We start from the raw sequence: 18842 nt of genomic DNA on the forward strand, positions 1-18842 counted from the left end.
ACTTCAATCTGATTGCTTGAGACTTTGGAACTCAACTCTCCTTCTAATTGAGGTAGAATGTTCAAAATTGCTGTAGGTGTCTGTTTGGTGAATGCCTTGACAGAGTTCGATCATACGTATTTTCCACTAAGACCAAGCAGAGATAAGCAATTTGATTGTTTGGGACTTTGGAACACGATAACTTTGGCTCTAATTGCGTGATCATGAGAATTTTCTGCTTAGGCTAAGTAGTGACAAGCAATTTGATTGGTCAAGACTTTGGAATATAATTCTCCTTTTAAATTAATTGATGTGTACATGTAGATGTTCATTAGGCGAATGTCTTGACTGAGTTCAATGATTAATATTTCCCATTGAAGCTAAGCAATTTTATTGGTTGATGCTTTGGGACAAGATTACTTTGATTCTAACTGATAGAGAACGATGAAACTTATATAGTTTCATTACCAGGTACTTCAAAACCTGAGTTTGATCGTGAACATTTTATGCTTAGACTAAGCATAGATAATCAGTTTGATTACTCGATACTTTTGAAAAAGATGAATCTGCAATTAATTAATATTTGTCATCTGTTTATTTTGGGATTTCAGCCATTGTTTCACTTTGGTGAACCTTGTGAATGCTCGAACGACAAAAGGGAGCCTTGGTGGCTAAGTGGGTAAGATGCTGGCTCGCTAGCCTGGAGCTTGCATTTTCTCTCCCGGGGTTTACTGTGAAAGTTTATTAGGATTTTCCGGCGTGGTTTCCTCGTGTCCGTGGTGCAGGACGAAGGGTCTGACGAGCACAGCTGTCTAGTCATTCAGATGGGACGGAAAACAGAGGTCTCGTGTAGACATTTGTGTGCATGTAAAAGATCCCTTGACAGTTGGAATTTGATATAAGAGTAGGCCACAGTACTGCTGTCCGTGCAAAATTTCACTCATAGCACACTGTATGGCTTATGCCCGTCTTTATAAGCCCAGTCGGAGTAGGACTTTAGTCCCCATTTCATTTCATTTCGAACGACAAATGTTATCATCCGATCTGTATGAAATTGATATACGTAATTTAAATTAGTGAAATGAAGAATCCTATTGAATTTCAGCAATTTCCGTTAAATACTTTTAGATTTGTTTCTCTTTGTTGAAGCTTGTGAACGCTCTGTTCTGTATGAAATTGATATGCATCTTTTTAAATTAGTGAAACAAAGAAGCCTATTGTATTTCAGCAATTTCCGTTAATTACTTCTACTAGAGTTATAGTCCTTGTTTCACTTTATTGAATCTTGTACGCTCGAACAACAAAAGTTATCACCCGATCTGTATGAAATTTATATGCATCATTTAGATTAGTGAAACAAAGAAGCCAATATTGAATTTGAACAATTTCTGTTAATGTCTTCTAGAGTTATGGCCCTTGTTTCACTTTGTTGAACCTTGTGAACGCTCGAACAACAAAATATACCAATTAATCTGTATGAAATTTATTTGCATTATTTAAATTAGTAAAATGAAAATATCTGTCGAATTTCAACAATTTCAGTTTACTATTTCCAGAGTTAAGGCCCTTGTTTCAGTTTGTAGAAAATTATGATCTGATCTGTATGAAATTGTCCTGTAAATGCCCCCAATTACCTATAAAAGAATAAATATGTCACAATCCTTGTCGACTGCTTGGACGATTTAGCTGCTGGTGGGCATATGTTTCATTGCCTGGCAACCTATCTTTCTATATGTCCCCATTACCTACAAAAGAATAATTTTGCGACAAACCTTGACGACCGCTTGGACGATTTAGCTACTGTGGGCGTATATTTCGTTGCCTATCTGATTTTGACCAAACTTAATGTATAGGTTTATATCCCAAAGATCTCTCTCTCCCCCTCTTTCTGCAAGTCCTGTACTTACAACAATATTTTCAGACAAAGTGAAGAAGTGAGACAAGCTTTAGGTGATGTGGAACATAAAAAATTCATGTCTGAAAGAAAGAAGAAACCTGCAGGGGCTCATGATGTAAGTATGGGTAATTTTTATACGCCCACATTTTCATGTGGACGTATTATGCCGTCGCCCCTGACCGTTCGGACGTCCATCCATTAATCCGTCTGTCTGTCTGTCCGTCCACAATTGTTTGTGGACTCACTACAGGTCACAATTCTTATCCGATTTTGACGAAACTTGAAATATAGGTTTATCCCCAAAAAAGCTCGGCTGCTTTCGATATTGGCATGTATCGGATCGAAAATTCATGGATTATGGCCCCTGATTGTACGAAAAATCACGTTTTTAGCTTGTGGACCCTATAGAGGTCACAATTTTTATACGCCCACATTTACATGTGGACGTATTATGCCGTCGCCCCTGTCCGTCCGGATATCCGTCCGTCCACAATTTGTTTGTGGACACTCTACAGGTCACAATTCTTATCCGATTTTGACGAAACTTGAAATATAGGTTTACCTCCAAAAGATCCCGGCAGTGACGACATTTTGTCAAAAAGTGCATTTTTAACTTTTAAAATCAATATTTTTTTCAAACAAGAATTATTTAATATGTATTAATAATTTTAATTTTTTGTTTACATTCACATATTAATATAATCCATAAGGTCATATAGATTTCACAAAATTGTTTCTAACTTGTTCAGTTGCGGAGAAATAGGCGATTTTCAACAGGTCACTTTTCAAGGTTTTTGGTCCATAAAAGTGTCAATTATTATTCGATTTTCATAAAATTTTCACTGTGTGATACCTAATGCCATTTACAATGTCATACAAGTAATTTAAGATTTTCATTATCACCGGAAGTAACGTCATTTTGGCAAAAACTGTATTTTTAGCCTTCAAAACAGATATTTTATTCAAATGAGTCTAATTTGTAATGTTTTTAAAATTATGATATTTGATTCCAATCAACAAATAGATTAAACCCATACGATCATACAGATACCAGAAAATGGTTTCTAACTTGTACGGTTGCAGAGAAATAGACGGTTTTATACAAGTCACTTTTCAAGGTTTTTGGTCTATAAAAGTGGCAATTATTATTCGATTTACATAAAATTTTCACCATGTGATGCCTTATGCCATTTCTGATTTCATAAAACTAATTGGACATTTTCATTATCACCGGAAATACTGTACACTTACATGTAACAAATGTATAAAATGAATTGATATTGCTGGAATTGGTTGATTCAGCGTCAATTTTAGTTGATGTGTGCAATGCTTATGTGGAAACCTGTTTAATGGTTTCATTGGTACCGGAAGTGACATATGTTTAGGGTAACGTGGCACCGGTGAAACCGTAGTCATATAAATATATTTGATATTTAAAAAAAACCAGTTAAAATCGGTGCTCTTGCAAAAATCGTGATTTCACGGTCGGGTGTGACCGGATTAAAACACCTAAAGTATCGTTTAGTAGCTCGATGAATGGGCTATTGTATGACACACTTCCTGTCTGATTTCTGAAAGCCGGTTCAGTGCTGCTTGCAGGTCTAGTTATTATTATTATTATTTACCGCGGGAGCCTTTTTCTCCATGATCGAAAACAGATATCGACCTGGGGTTAAATTTTCTCTCTGGAAACCATGTGGTGGTTATTTGAAAAAGTATTTTTGGAACTTCTGCGCAGACCGGAAGTGGCCGAATTTTGAACGGTAGCAATAAATCAAAAATCGGCGGTGATTTCGCCAATTCTTTACCTATTTTAAAACTATTCACATTTTTGGAAACCATGAATCTTTTCCGAGACAATGGCTATCTCACATTTTTCAATTGCGAACATTCATCTATGGCTTTTGTCGTTCGAAATTTGAAAATACGTTGTTTAGGAGACAATTTTTGTAATTTTTCAAAATTTTCAAATTTGACCTACATTTTTGGATACCTGAAGGCAATCCGATTCCAGGAATATAACTTTCATTCAGAGTTATCACCCTTTATTTTTCGATTTTTTTCGAATTTTCTGCCCATTTTGTGTGCCCGAGTTTCGTTTTACGGCCGAATTGACGTTTCTGAAACTTATGGAACATGAAGTTATAGTCCAAAACCAACTGATAAAACTATTTCGACAAGAATCCTTAAACCGGAAGTGGTCGAAAAAATGTCCGATATTTCGAAGAAAACGCAAAAAATGGGTGCTTTTGGGAAAAACATGATTTCTTCACCCGATATCAACGGATTAAAGAAATTAAGGTATCGTTGGGTGGCCCGGGGATTCGACTGTCATATGATACCCATTTCACGCGAATCCTATAAGAGGGCAGCAAAATATGACATTCTGAAAATCAGGTATTTTCTGATTTGGAGCGTTTTTGGACGCCTGTATCTCGAAAACTGCTCCAAGGATTTTTTTTTAAACTTTCCCTATCGAGAGTCCCTCTGGTAGTCTTGTGCATGAATCCTACCAATTAGACATTAAAATTTCTGGAATAGGTAACATAACGTACTGAAAATCGAAAAAAGTTGAAAAATCGTGAAATTTTGGAAAATGCTCTATTACTTTATTAATTAAAAAATTTTTTACAAAAAAGTTACATATTCAGATAGCTGACGTAATTACGATATTTTGACATTTTGATATTTTTGACACTTTTGAACATAGGATTTCCCAGGGGCATTTTATCTGATCAGACAATGTAATATTTCATTACATAGCCCTGTGGCAATTTGATAAGCCAATCCAGTTATTAAAACTATCCCGACAACAATTTTCATACCGGACGTATTCAAAAAATGAAGAAAAAAGGTTTAAGAAAATAGCACTCTTGCGAAAATCTTGATTTCTCCATCAGATATTAGCGGACCAAAAAAACTAAAGTATCGCAGGGTAGCCCCATTAATGGACTATCATATGACATCTGAATGATACGATTTAGATGGCTAGAAAATAAATTATGGTACGTCGAAAATCTAGTATTTTCCGTTTTGGAGCACTTTGAGACGCCTTTTTCTCGAAAACGAAAACTACGATTTTTATTAAACCTTTTTTTACTCAGAGTCCTATCGGTGGACTATAGCATGAGTCCAAAAATAAAAGCATTGAAATAATATAAGTGGTCGAAAAAGAGCCTCAATCTTGGAAAAAAGTTGAAAAATCCTTAAATTACTGAAAATGCTCTTCTATTTTTCTTTCTATGGAAAACAGCTGAATGGATTTTACTGAAACTTCTTGTACAGAAGGTTAGGTAACCAAACAACTTGTTAAAATTACCCCGACGATGATCCAAAAACCGGAAGTAGTCGAGAAAATATCTGATATTTTGAGAGAAAAAAACATAAAAAGTAAAAAAATGGTGATCTTGCGAAAAAAGTGATTACTACGTAAGATTTCGAACCAACTTAAGTGTCATTGGATAGCCCGAACAATGGACGATCGTATGACATCTAAATGGTAAAAATTCGCTGGTTAGGCAATATATAATGGGACGCTGAAAATCTAGTATTTTCATTTTTGGGGGCTATTCAGACGCTTTTATTTCGAAAACTTCTCTTATTTCCTTTCTTAAACTGATGTTACTTAGAGTCCTTACGGTGGTCTAGGGTGTGAATCCAAATTTAAAAGCTTCAATATAGTATAAATGGTCCAAAAGGGCCACAATCTTTGAAAAAAATCGTTATATCTGTAAATCTGCGTCTAACGGTATAAGGGAGGTAAAACTGTCCAATGGATCTTTCTGAAACTTCTGCTACATGAAGTTAAGTTCCCCTACCACTTATTAAATCTATCCCGATAATGATCCGTAAACAGGAAGTAGTCAAAAAATATTCGATAATTCAACAAAAAAAAAGACAGTAAAAATATCGGTGCTCTTGCAACAATTGGGATTTCATCGTCGGGTGTGACCGGATCAAAACATCTAAAGTATCGTTTGGTAGCTAGATAAATGGGCTATTGTATGACACACTTCCTGTCTGATTCCTGAAAGCCGGTTCAGTGCTGTTTGCAGGTCTAGTTCTTATTATTATTATTCTTCTTTTGTTTTGAGTAGATCTCAGCAACTGCTTGTCGAATCGTTATGATTTCTTCGATTTTACTGGAAAAGTGGGTGTGACTTAGAGGATAAAACTATTTTGAACGTTCTGCGACAATGCGAAATGTCCGAAAACACCGAAGGTATCGTTTTTAGAAATATTGCATTAATTTTAACAATAATCATTGGATTTTAACTTTCGATACATTTTGGCATAGCCGGAGACAGGGCACATAGCTACGCTACTTTTGATTTTTGATTTTCGGCAAATCATCGCAGATATTAGGCGCCAAATTTCGAAAATTTCAATTTTTACAAAAACTTTTTTTATTTATGAATATTTTTTAGTCGTGTTTTACACAAAACTAACGAGTCATCTGACTTGAGCAAAAATCTGAATTTTTTTTGTCTCAGTAATTTTCCTTGGCCGCCATTGACTAATTCAGTTTTTCAGTCCTAGATTAATTATTTATTGTTCGATTTGTATAAAACAAAGTTCATATGCTCCGTTGTCTCAATTGCCATTTTTTTGTTACCGATAGAGTTATCTGTCGGCACCGGAAGTGGCGTAATTTTACCAAAAACTACAATTTTTACAGTTAGGTACCACTTTTCGAAAGCAAATATTATTTTTTTCAAATCTGGTATAACTGAAAGGGTGCGCCCTTTAAAGGCGCACAAAATGTTGGGCCCAGTTTTTTTAATTTCGATTCCGTTTTCGGGCTATTTCGATTAAAAGGTGAAAAAAGGTGTAAAATTAAGCTATTTACAACCCATCCAGCGTTTTCATATTTTAAAATATTACTTCGTAACTTTCATAAACTCGTAGCAATAATCTATACGGAGAGAATGTATGTGAAAATTAATTTGTAATATGCGCAGTTGCCGAGAAATGGTCAATTTTGCATAAGTCACTCTTTACGCTATTGTGCCTGTAAAAGAGTCAGCTATTATTGGATTTTCATAAAATGAAACCATTTGATGCATAATGTCAATTGTGACTGGTTCAACTCAATTTAACATTTTCAATGTCACCGGAAATGACGAAATTTGGACAAAAACTGTATTTATAGCCTTCGAAACAAATGATTTATTCAAATGAGTGGTATTTGTTGTTTGTTTAAGATTTTGATATTTGATTCTAATCAACTAAAAGAATGAGCCCATACGATCATATAGATATCACAAAATGGTTTCTAACTTGTTCAGTTGCGGAGAAATAGGCAATTTTCAACAGGTCACTTTTCAAGGTTTTTTGTCCATAAAAGTGTCAATTATTATTCGATTTTCATGAAATTTTCACTGTGTGATACCTAATCCCATTTACGATTTTATACAAGTAATTTAAGATTTTTATTATCACCGAAAGTAACGTCATTTTGGTAAAAACTGTATTTTTAGCCTTCAAAACAGATATTTTATTAAAATGAGTCTGATTTGTAATGTTTTTAAAATTATGATATTTGATTTCAATCAGCAAATAGATTGAACCCATACGACCATACAGATACCAGAAAATTGTTTCTAACTTGTACGGTTGCAGAGAAATAGACGATTTTCTACAAGTCACTTTTCAAGGTTTTTGGTCTATAAAAGTGGCAATTATTATTCGATTTACATAAAATTTTCACCATGTGATGCCTTATGCCATTTCTGATTTCATAAAACAAATTGAACATTTTCATTATCACCGGAAGTACTGTACACTTGCATGTAACAAATGTATAAAATGAATTGATATTGCTGGATTTGGTTGATTCGGCATCCATTTTATTTGATGTGTGCAATGCTTATGTCGGAAACCTGTTTACTGGTTTCTTTGGTACAGGAAGTGACATGTTTAGGGTAACGTGGCACCGGTGAAACCCGTCATTACTGCATCACAGTTCTAGTTTTATTATTTAATTTTACTGCTCTGTACTGTTTTGTCAATATTATACAAAATATTTGTAACGGACGTGACTCCCTACTATGTAACGGACGTGACCTTTTGTAACAGACGTTACTATTGACCCAATTAAAAGTGTGAGGTGTATCTGAGTACAATGTCGGTGTTTAACAATCTTTTCTTTTAGTTTAAGGACATTAAAAAGAAGGCAATCTATGTAATTTTATGTAATTTAATAAAGACTTGTAATTTTCTTTAGGTTATCTTAGCTTCTTTGTGTAACTTTAGTGATGTTTGACATTATCAATTTCGTCCACCACCACATCCGTTACACGTAAAACCGAAGGTCAAACTTTCATCACTCAAATTTGCGTGATTCTTTCATTGAATGTGTGGAACAGCTCTTGACATCTCTAATATCCTCAGTTTTTGTCAAATTCTTGTAATAATATAACGGACGTGATTTTGGCATAACAGGTGTGATTTTGACATAACGGACGTGACGACAACAAAAGTTTGAGAACGGAATTTCCTTATCGGGTCCCCGCGTCGGCCATTCTTAATTACCTGCAAAATCATGAGGTATACGAACAGTGTGTATAACAAGGGAGCTAATAACCGCGGAAGAGCCATGGATTTAAAACGGGACATGAAATATCGATCATCATAAAAGCAAATTACGGACGTGATTCTTTGACGGAATCTCGAGTGGACGATCGAAAATGCGAATAGTTTCTTCTCAAACGTCTCTAGATCAACAGAAATACTTACATCATATCACTCAAGTATGCCTCTTCATTTGTAACATAAACATACATATAGATACAGGTGATGAGCCACTCTTTCAATGCAATAAAAAAATCAGGTTTTTTGGACGGAATTTATAACGTCTGTTACACACTTTTTAAACAATTTTTTTTATTGAAAAATATTAAGATTGTTGGAATTTGACACTTCTGATGGATAGAAACATCCTTTATCTTCAATTTAAGAAACAACTTGTAGATTTCAATCCATGTCTTCAGTTTCAAAATACTTTCCTTTTTTTAACACCACCAAGAGGGACAAATTTAGACCCCAAAAAAGGGGCATTTTTTTTTTGTCTCGCAATAAATACTTTATTTGTACTATTTTGATCGTGAAGTTGTGTTTATTGTCTCTTTATTATATTTTGTATATAACCATACCAAAAATTACATTGGATTTGGCCTAGTTTCGAAAAAAATCAATTTGCCCAAAGCCATATGTTAGTTCTACACCTTACCATGGCCTGTGTCATATAGCCCATTTAGACATAATTTTAAAATCAACGTGAAAAGTCAACAATTTTGTTAATAGCCATTAAAACTTCAACACCGCACAGATTTCAAGTGCCAATTAAAAATATAAGCCATCAAATACACAAGATGGACTTTAATGTATGTTATAGTAGCGTAATTGAAGTTTCATATCAAACTTTTTCAGAATATTTACCTCTGTCCCACATGGCCAAAATTGAAGGTGAAAATGGGTATATTTTGTACATTTTCAGTGTGCATTGAATTTCGAAATATATATCCCATCGACTCAGAATCTTTTGTAAATTGACAAAAGACAAACTGACATTAACTATGTGAATTTTGGAGGTTGTGTATGCAATAGTGACTTTGCCAGTGGCTGTGGAAATCCTGAAAATAAAAATGTGAATAGTTCATTTGTTCCACATTTTGCCACCTGGTGGCACGACATGTGTCAATCTCACTTTGCGTGTGATGTTAAATTCATAATCTACACCACAAGTTGCCTTAGATTACAAAGTTAGAAAGTTCTACTCCTATTAGAAATGTGAGTTTAAAGCACCTGAAAACCTGAAAAAAATTACTGAATATATGACCCATTTCAATACCCTAATTTCAAATGTAGGGTGCCCCAAGCTAAAAAAAAAATCTCGAAAACTATTTACAGTTATGACACTATATCTATATAAACAACAACCCTAGATAATCCTTTATTATAAACTGCCAACAAACTATACCTGCATGCTATATTTCACAAGATATATCCATTCGACTGTACGTTAAAATACACTGCTTTTGTGTACTACCGGCGGAGATATTTATTTTGAGGTTTCAATGTTAACGGAGTTATGTTTTCTTGGTCATTTAAATTTATAGATTTCTTTTCCGAAATGAATGAACCACCACTACCATTCGGGACTATTCGTTTAAATCGTAATTTGCTATCTGACGAAATCTGCTCCATGATTCGATTGAATTTCAGATTTCAGAGCATGCACAACACAGCTCAGTTTTTGGATCGGCCATTCCCGTGTGCAGTCCAATTTAAATTTATTTACGTTTTTGTAGATATATTAGAACAATCTATTTATATTTTCTGTATACCCATAGACACATAAGTTTATTTATATTGGTATTTATATGTTAATATGCCTTGGTAAATTTATATTTGATGCCCCATTTAAGAAATAATGTTCGGAAGTCTGTTTATTGAAGAAAAGTTTCATGGAATAATTAGAGTATTAAATGAATTATAAGAAAGATAAATAGGTTAAAAATTAAGGTAATCAGCGCAGGTGTATTCACTTTATCAAACAAAGCATAACTCAAATCTTACCCAAAAACACGATCTGTTACGACATTTCACAAATTGATTGATAATAAATAATACATAGTCATTATTTACCAAATACAGATATGTAATTTAGAATTAATCTGTAATAAACATATATTCTCAATTGTTACCCTTGGGAAATACTTAGAGTATGTAAAAGGCAACTTTTTAAACACGATATCAAAGTAGATCTACAGTAGTAGGCGTATTTTGTAAAATAAATTGCTACCCGAAAATTAACCGATTGGTTTAAAGAAAACAGTTATTTAAAAATAATGATTTGTTTAAATGCTCTGCGAAGTGTTGGAATGTCGGTCTGCTGGGATGTCAGGATTGACAAATAAATTAGAAACGGTGAATGAAGAAATTGTATGTTTTTATAACCGCTAAAAAGGGGCATTGAAAGTTTGGTAGGATCAACCAGGTCAATTAATTTTTGTAAATTTTCTTTTAAAACTGGAATCGAGGGATCCTTACCGGCGACAGTAAAATAAAATATAGACTTATTGGAAAGTTACTGATTTAAAACATACCTATGAAAACCCCAGCTGTGCCTTCAGTGCATCTTTAATTTCCCTATCTGTTAGTTGTAAAAGCCCATTTTCCATACCCTATTTACTTTTCCATAGACCCAACCCAACAATTTCTGTTGTTAGGCGCTCTTTTTTCTTAATCTCACGTTTCCCCTTTTCTATTAATTCATTCTTTTTCGCAAAAAGAACCGCTAGCTTTTTTCTTTCGATTTCTTCCGGTCTTTGCCTAAATTTAGAAAGTTGATTTTTAGTTATCGTTTCAGCATCCATTAAGACCAAATTACGTTTATCAGGTGAAAGATTTTTTAGCCATTCATCAGATTTATTCATTTTATATAAAATAGACGCTTCGTTGCCAAAAATATTAGACGAGGGCGCGATCGAGATGACTGAACACGGTTTCTGGTAATTTGTTGTGAGGCATGGCAGAACTCGAACACGAAGGATTAAAGTCAATTCGATACTCAACTAAACTTTTTGCAATGTACTTTCTGACCAAATTATGGCATTCTGAAGTGTATCTTTGATTTTCGACATCATACAAAATGACTTCTTCCTCACGAGGTTGGGACTTACAACCAGTTTTTTTATTTGTCAAAACTTTATTATTAGCCTTCGCGCTAATCAATTCTTTTGAGGTCTTCCTTAGTCGGTATTTTAAACGCAAAATTGTTTATGTATACCTGTTGACCCTTCTTAATAAATTCTTATTTTTCCTATTTAACAGCATCGACAGATGTCTGCGTCCCTCTATTTATTAAATGTATTGTGCTGGTATCTGCCGATGGTGTCTTGTCCACTATCTCCACTATCCCGGGGGAAAAGAGGCTGTCGAGATAATCGTCATATAATTTTAAAGATTTATTACAATTTTTTATATGTTTACCCAGCTTTCTAGTCTTTGTCTTCAGTCTGACCAGCCTACTTCAAATACCGTTGTCATCTAACGTCACGCTGTCGTCATGCAAAGCGGTAATTATAGACTGGTGCTCTGTATTGGTCGGAAATTTATTAATGATGCCTAGTACTAGCCAATTTTTAATTCTTGCAAAGGGAAGTTTAGTCCACTTGACATGGAATGAACCATATGGTATATCAAGGTTGTGGACCCTCTAGAGGCCACATTTTTGATCCGATTTTGATGAATCTTGAAATACATGTTTATAACCCATATTGGATTGTAACTTCCTGAATTATGACCCTTGATTGTGGTCCCTCTAGAGGTCACAATTTTTATAGGATTTAAAAAAATGTTTGCATATATCACCGTTACACCCAAATGATTGGTGACTTCGAATTTCGTGAAAACTGGGCCAAAAGTGTGAAAGTATGTAATACAAAGGTAGTGGACTATTAGTAGTCAAGATTTTTATCCGATTTTGTTGAGACTTAAAATATATCTTCATGTTTCCAAAATTAAATACATTTCTGGATAGCTTAGATGAGGGTCGAAATTATGGTTTACTGCACATTTTGCTTATTAAAATGGGTTCGTCCGTCTGTCCATCAGGCCGTCACACTGTTTGGGACACAATAACTCTCTTTCTAATTGAGCTAGAATGTTCAAACTTGGTGTAGGTTTTTATTAGATCAATGCCTTGATGGAGTTCGAAGATGAGCATTTTCTGCTTAGGGTAAGCAGAGATAAGCAATTTGATTGGTTGATGCTTTGGGACACGATAACTTTAGTTCTAATTAAGTGAGAGTGATGAAACTTGGTGTATAGTTTCATTACATCATAACCTTGACGAAGTTCGATAATGAGCATTTTCTGCTCAGGGTAAGCAGAGCGATAAGCAATTTGATTGGCCGAGACTTTGGAACACAACAACTCTACTGCGAATTGAGGTAGAATGTTCAAACTTGGTGTAGGTGTTTATTAGGCAAATACCTTGACGGAGTCGAAGATGAGCATTTTCTGCTTAGGGTAAGCAGAGATAAGCAATTTGATTGGTTGATTCTTTGGGACACGATAACTTTAGTTCTAATTAAGTGAGAGTGATGAAACTTGGTGTATAGTTTCATTACATCAATATCTTGACTCAGTTCGATAATGAGCATTTTCTGTTTAGGGTAAGCAGAGCAATAAGCAATTTGATTGGTGGAGACTTTGGAACACAACAACTCTCAATCTAATTTAGTTAGAATGTTCACACTTGGTGTAGGTGTTTATTAGATCAATGCCTTGATGGAGTTAGAAGATGAAAATTTTCTGCTTAGGGTAAGCAGAGATAAGCAATTTGATTGGTTGATGCTTTGGGACACAAAAACTTAGTTCTAATTAAGTAAGAGTGAGGACATTTGGTGTATAGTTTTATTAATTAATACCTTGACTAACTTCATGAACATTTCCTGCTGATTGTAAGCAGAGCGATAAACAATTTGATGGTTCAAGACTTTGAAACACAATAACTCTCCTTCTAATTGAGGTAGAATGCAGAGGCGGATCCAGGATTTTCAGAAAGGGGGGGGGGCGTGCCAACACTTGGGATTGTGAAGCCCGGCCCTCGGTGGGCGGACTGATGGGCAATCAACCAAGTCACCAACCGACCTGTTTCGGAGTAAATTACGATTTCCATGCTAAACTGACTGTTAATTTCTTTCCCGCGAGAATATATGGGGTGAAAAAATTGTACACCACCGCAAAAGATGGTGGGTGGGCGGGCATGCTCCGGGTGCAACCCTTCCCCCCTGGATCGTCGCCTGGAATGTTCAAACTTAGTGTAGGCGTTCATTAGGTGAATGCCTTGATGATAAACATTGTCTGCTTAGCAATCTGATCAGTTGATGCTTTAGGGGCACGATAACTTTGGTTATAATGAAGTGAGAGCGAAGAAACTCTGAATATAGATTCGAACTTGACTAAGTTCGATAGTGAGAATTTTGTGCTTAGTTTAAGGAGCGATAAGCAATTTGATTGATCAAGACTTTAGAACATAACAACTCTGCTTTTAAGTGTGGTAGAATGTTTAAACTTGTAGATGTAGATGTTCATTGTGTGAATGTCTTGACTGAGTTCAATGATTAACACTTCGAGCTAAAGCTAAGCAATTTTATTGGTCGATGCCTTGGGACAAGAGAACTTTGATTCTATCTGATAGATAGTAATGACACTTAGTGTATAGTTTGATTGCTTGATACTTCTGAAAAAAAAATAAATGTGCGATTAACTCATATGTGTCATCTATTTATTTTGGGATTTCGGCGGGGGACATCAGCCTCACTTTTGGCTTGAGTTTTTTTCTACTTTTTTCTCTGTCCATCTATTTTGCATGGCAACCATTTGGGAACCTGAAAAAGACCATTGCAATATTTTTAAATCAATATTGGTAACATTGGTTTATGATTCTCTTACAGCATGATTATGCATTACATCTTGAAAATCGTAGGAAGGGAGGTAAAAAATCTAGTAATGGAAATCAAGCAGCAGACAATGAAGAAATAACTACTAATAGATTAACAGCCAGAGCTTTATATGATACAGAGGATGAGGTTAGTGTTACAGTTCTTTTTATACGCCCACATTTTCTTGTGGATGTATATTGTCGTCTGAACATCCGTACATCCATCCACAATTTGTTTGTGGACACTCTACAGGTCACAATTCTTATCTGATTTTGACGAAACTTGAAATGTAGGTTTATCTCCAAAAGATCTTGTTTCGTTTCGATATTGGCATGTATCGGATCGAAACTTCATGGATTGTGGCCCCTGATTGTACGGATAATCACGTTTTAGCTTGTGGTCACTCTGGAGGTCACAATTTTCATCTGATTTTGAAAATTATTTCACAATATGGCTTCTCTATATGGTCCTTTAGTGGGTTCGTTCTGTGAAAGCATAGTCACCGAAAAATCGAGCTGTCTTTATTATCATGTTTTCTTTAGACATAGTTCACTATACCCACCCTTATGGCTTCCCACCCCCTTTGATGGTTTCAAAATGATTATCTCTGATTGTATATAGATGTTTGTCTTTGTTCCATATTTTGTATATATATCCTCATTGCACTATGATGGTCATTCTTTGCTTGACAAAGACGGGAAAACCCCCGTCGAAAGGTCGCTGTAATAAACTCTTTAAGTAACTTGTATTCCATATAATTGTGTCATGTGTTATTCTCATCCAGTTACTAAATGCTACTTAAACAACAATTGATTTTGATGAAACTTGAAATGCATGTTTATAACCCAAAGATCTTTTTATACGCCCACATTTTCATCTGTGAATTATGGCCCCTGATTGTACGAAAAATCGCATTTTTAGCTTGTGGACCCTATAGAGGTCAAAATTTTTATCCGATTTAAAAAAACGTATTATTATATCACCGTTACACCATAAGGAAAGCTGAGTTCGAATTTCGTGAAAATCGGCCCAAAACTGACATAAAATGGCCGCCGTTCGTTCTCAAATAGCGTAAAAATATTGTATATCAAGGTTATGAACCCTATAGAGGTCGCAATTTGTATCCAATTTTGTTGAAACTTGAAATGTAAGTTTATAACCCAAAGATCTTGGTTCCTGTCGATATTCGAGCATATCGGACCATAACTTCCTGAATTATGGCCCCTGATTGTACGAAAAATCGTGTTTTTAGCTTGTGGACCCTATAGAGGTCATAATTTTTATCCGATTTAAAAAAACGTACAATTATATCACCGTTACACCCTAAGGACGGCTAAGTTCGAATTTCGTGAAAACCGGCCCAAAACTGACAGACAAACTGGCCGCCGTTCGTTCTCAAATAGCGTAAAAATATGGTATATCAAGGTTGTGGACCCTATAGAAGTCACAATTTTTATCCGATTTTGTTGAAACTTGAAATGTAAGTTTATAACCCAAAGATCTCGGTTCCTTTGGATATTCACGCATATCGGACCCTAACTTCCTGAATTATGGCCCCTGATTGTACGAAAAATCACGTTTTTACCTTGTGGACCCTATAGAGGTCGCAATTTTTATCCGATTTTGTTGAAACTTGAAATGTGAGTTTATAACCCAAAGATCTCAGTTCCTTTCGATATTCGCGCATATCGGACCGTAACTTCCTGAATTATGGCCCCTGATTGTACGGAAAATCACTTTTTTTTTAACTTGTTCTCTATCCATCTCTCGAAAATGTGGGCGTATTCTGCCTGGCAGCCGCTGGTTTACCTTGTGGTTCCTCCAGAGATAACAGTTTTTATCGGATTTAAAAAAAGCGTTTGAATATATCACCGTTCCATCGTAATGATAGTTGAGTTTGAAATTCGTGAAAATCGGACCAAAACTGCAGGCCAAAAATGGCCAACCCTCGTTCGCTAATAGTGTAAATATATGGTATATCAAGGTTGTGGACCCACGTCGGCCGTATATGCCAATCGGGACCGAGGGCTATGGAAAATTACGTAACTAGATCTGACCCATTATTATTATATGACACATATTTAGGAGTCCTCCTGTAGCACTCCTAACTTGTTAAAAGTACTCTTATCTTGGTTAACATGGCCGTCCGTGTACGCCGCCTAAGAGAGTTTAAAACAAGAAGAGATTTCTTAGTGGAGTACAACAATGACGAGTTGATAAGGAGATATCGAATGGACATGGGTGGGATTCTTTTTGTGACAGATTTAGTTCGGCATCTACTTACGAGTCCTACTAAACGAAATTTCTCAATCGACGCTGAGATGAAGATCGCCATTACGCTTCGTTTCCTAGCTACTGGTAAAATGCAACTGAACTGTGTAGTGGTGACGATTTCGGCGTCGGTCAACCTACAGTGAGTAGAGTGATTGCATGACATCAACACTGAGCTATAAATAACTTCAGGGAATCCCCGGATTTCCCATGGTTACATCGCTAAGAGTTTGGTTAGGACCCAAGTCTTACATTTAGTTAAAAGTAACTCTAAGACCCTTTATAAATATTTCTAAAGAGTATATAAATATTTCTAAAGAGTAACTTTTAACTAAATGTTGTTTTAGGAAGTCTTAGAGTAAAATTTATGAAAACTCGAAGAATTTTTATAAATACGGCCCCAGGTCAGTGTGTTTTCAATAGAGCATATGGTAATTACGTGTCAGCCACTGGAATGGTTTTTCTACGGCCAATTCAGCTATTTTGATTATTTAAGTAGCCAAAAGGGAATATTTAATTAATAAATATAAGTATCATGAGCCTTACTAATATTTCATACTAGCAGGATACCCGGCTTCGCTCGGGGGTCATAACTCCGAAACCGGAAGTGGTAGACTAACGCCAACTGGCCTATGTTACTCCCCGGTCCGAGCTACCCCTATACCCCAAATTTCAGACTCAGGGCAGACCTAGTGTAGCCGGCAACCCCGAACAGACCGGCTTCGCTCAGGGGTCATAACTCTGAAACCGGAAGTGGTAGACTAATGTCACCTGGCCTATGTTACTCCCCGGTCCGAGCTACCCCTATACCCCAAATTTCAGACTCGGGGTAGGATACCCGGCTTCGCTTGGGGGTCATAACAGGAAGTGGTGGACTAACACCACCTGGCCTATGTTACTCCCTGGTCCGAGCTACACCTATACCCCAAATTTCAGACTCAGGGCAGACCTAGTGTAGCCGCCAACCCCGAACAGACCGGCTTCGCTCGGGGGTCACAACTCCGAAACCGGAAGTGGTAGACTAACGCCACCTGGCCTATGTTACTCCCCGGTCTGAGCTACCCCTATACCCCAAATTTCAGACTCGGGGCAGACCTAGTGTAGCTGCCAACTACCCCATGCTGACAAGTGGTATAGACACGTGAATTCACAATACCCTACTACGAATAAAAAACATGAATTTACTTTGCAAAATGTTGATTATTGATACGCCCACATGGAAATGTGGTTGTAGATTGCCGTCACCCCCGTCCGTCGGTACATCCATCCGTCCGTCCGTCGGTACATACATCCGTTCGTCCACAATTTCTTGTGAACACTCTACAGACTACATTTATCATCTGATTGTTTGGAAATTGATATATGTTGTTTGCATTAGTGAGATGAAGAATCCTATTTAATTTCATTAACTTCTGTTAATTTCACTTTGTTGCACCTTGTGAACGCTCTAACGACAACAGTTATCAACCGATCTGTATGAAATTTATATGCATCATTTAAATTAATAAAACAAAGAAGCCTATTGAATTTCAGCAATTTCCGTTAATTACATCTAGAGTTATGGCCCTTGTTTCACTTTGTTGAATCTTGTAAACGCTCTAATGACAACAGTTATCATCCGATCTGTTTGAAATTGATATGCATCATTTAAATTAGTGAAATGAAGAAGCCTATTGAATTTCAGCAATTTCTGTTAATTACGCTGTGAGTTATGGCCCTTGTTTCACTTTGTTGTGGGGGATTGGATGACTGATAGGTTAGCACGTGTGCGCTGTACCATAAAGTCTGTCATTGAGTCAACTGGCGTGGTTTCGATTCCTTGGTTGTACGTGACAAGGAGTAGGGTCACCTGTCCAACCTTGTGGGTTTTCTCCGGGACCATGTAAATGCTCTAACGACAAAAGTTATTTTCCTATCTGTATGAAATTTATATGTATCATTTAAATTAGTAAAATGACCAAGCCTATTGAGTTTCAGCAAATTTCCGTTAATTACATCTAGAGTTATGGCCCTTGTTTAACTTTGCTGAACATTGTGAACGTTCGAACGACAAAAATTATCATCCGATCTGTATGAAATTTATATGCATTATTTGAATTAGTAAAACGAAAAAAACCTGTCTGATTTCAACAATTTCTGTAGATTACTTCCAGAGTTACGACCCTTGTTTTAATTTTTAGAACCTTGTGAACCCTCAAACGACGAAAATTATAATGTCATCTGTATGAAATTGTCTATTA

At 35.9% G+C, this 18842-nt stretch overlaps 2 protein-coding genes across 3 annotated transcripts in view; one reads left to right on the top strand and one right to left on the bottom strand.

Moving 5' to 3' along the window:
- The window catches only part of LOC126811146 (bromodomain and WD repeat-containing protein 3), a 274126-nt gene that overhangs the window by 129003 nt on the left and 126281 nt on the right, over positions 1–18842 (top strand). For both annotated transcript variants that reach the window (XM_050536628.2, XM_050536629.2), the window contains exons 18-19: positions 1901–1991; positions 14344–14478. In XM_050536628.2, the coding sequence (XP_050392585.1) occupies positions 1901–1991; positions 14344–14478 (226 nt within the window). The remainder of the gene's footprint in view (positions 1–1900; positions 1992–14343; positions 14479–18842) is intronic.
- LOC126811212 (quinone oxidoreductase PIG3) overlaps positions 14140–18842 on the bottom strand; it is a 166439-nt gene continuing 161736 nt past the window's right edge. Inside the window, exon 8 of the mRNA XM_050536786.2 lies at positions 14140–14277. Within this exon, the coding sequence (XP_050392743.1) occupies positions 14230–14277 (48 nt within the window). The 3' untranslated portion in view covers positions 14140–14229. The remainder of the gene's footprint in view (positions 14278–18842) is intronic.

The sequence above is a fragment of the Patella vulgata genome, chromosome 2 (assembly GCF_932274485.2).
Source record: "Patella vulgata chromosome 2, xgPatVulg1.2, whole genome shotgun sequence".
Classification (NCBI taxonomy): domain Eukaryota; kingdom Metazoa; phylum Mollusca; class Gastropoda; family Patellidae; genus Patella; species Patella vulgata.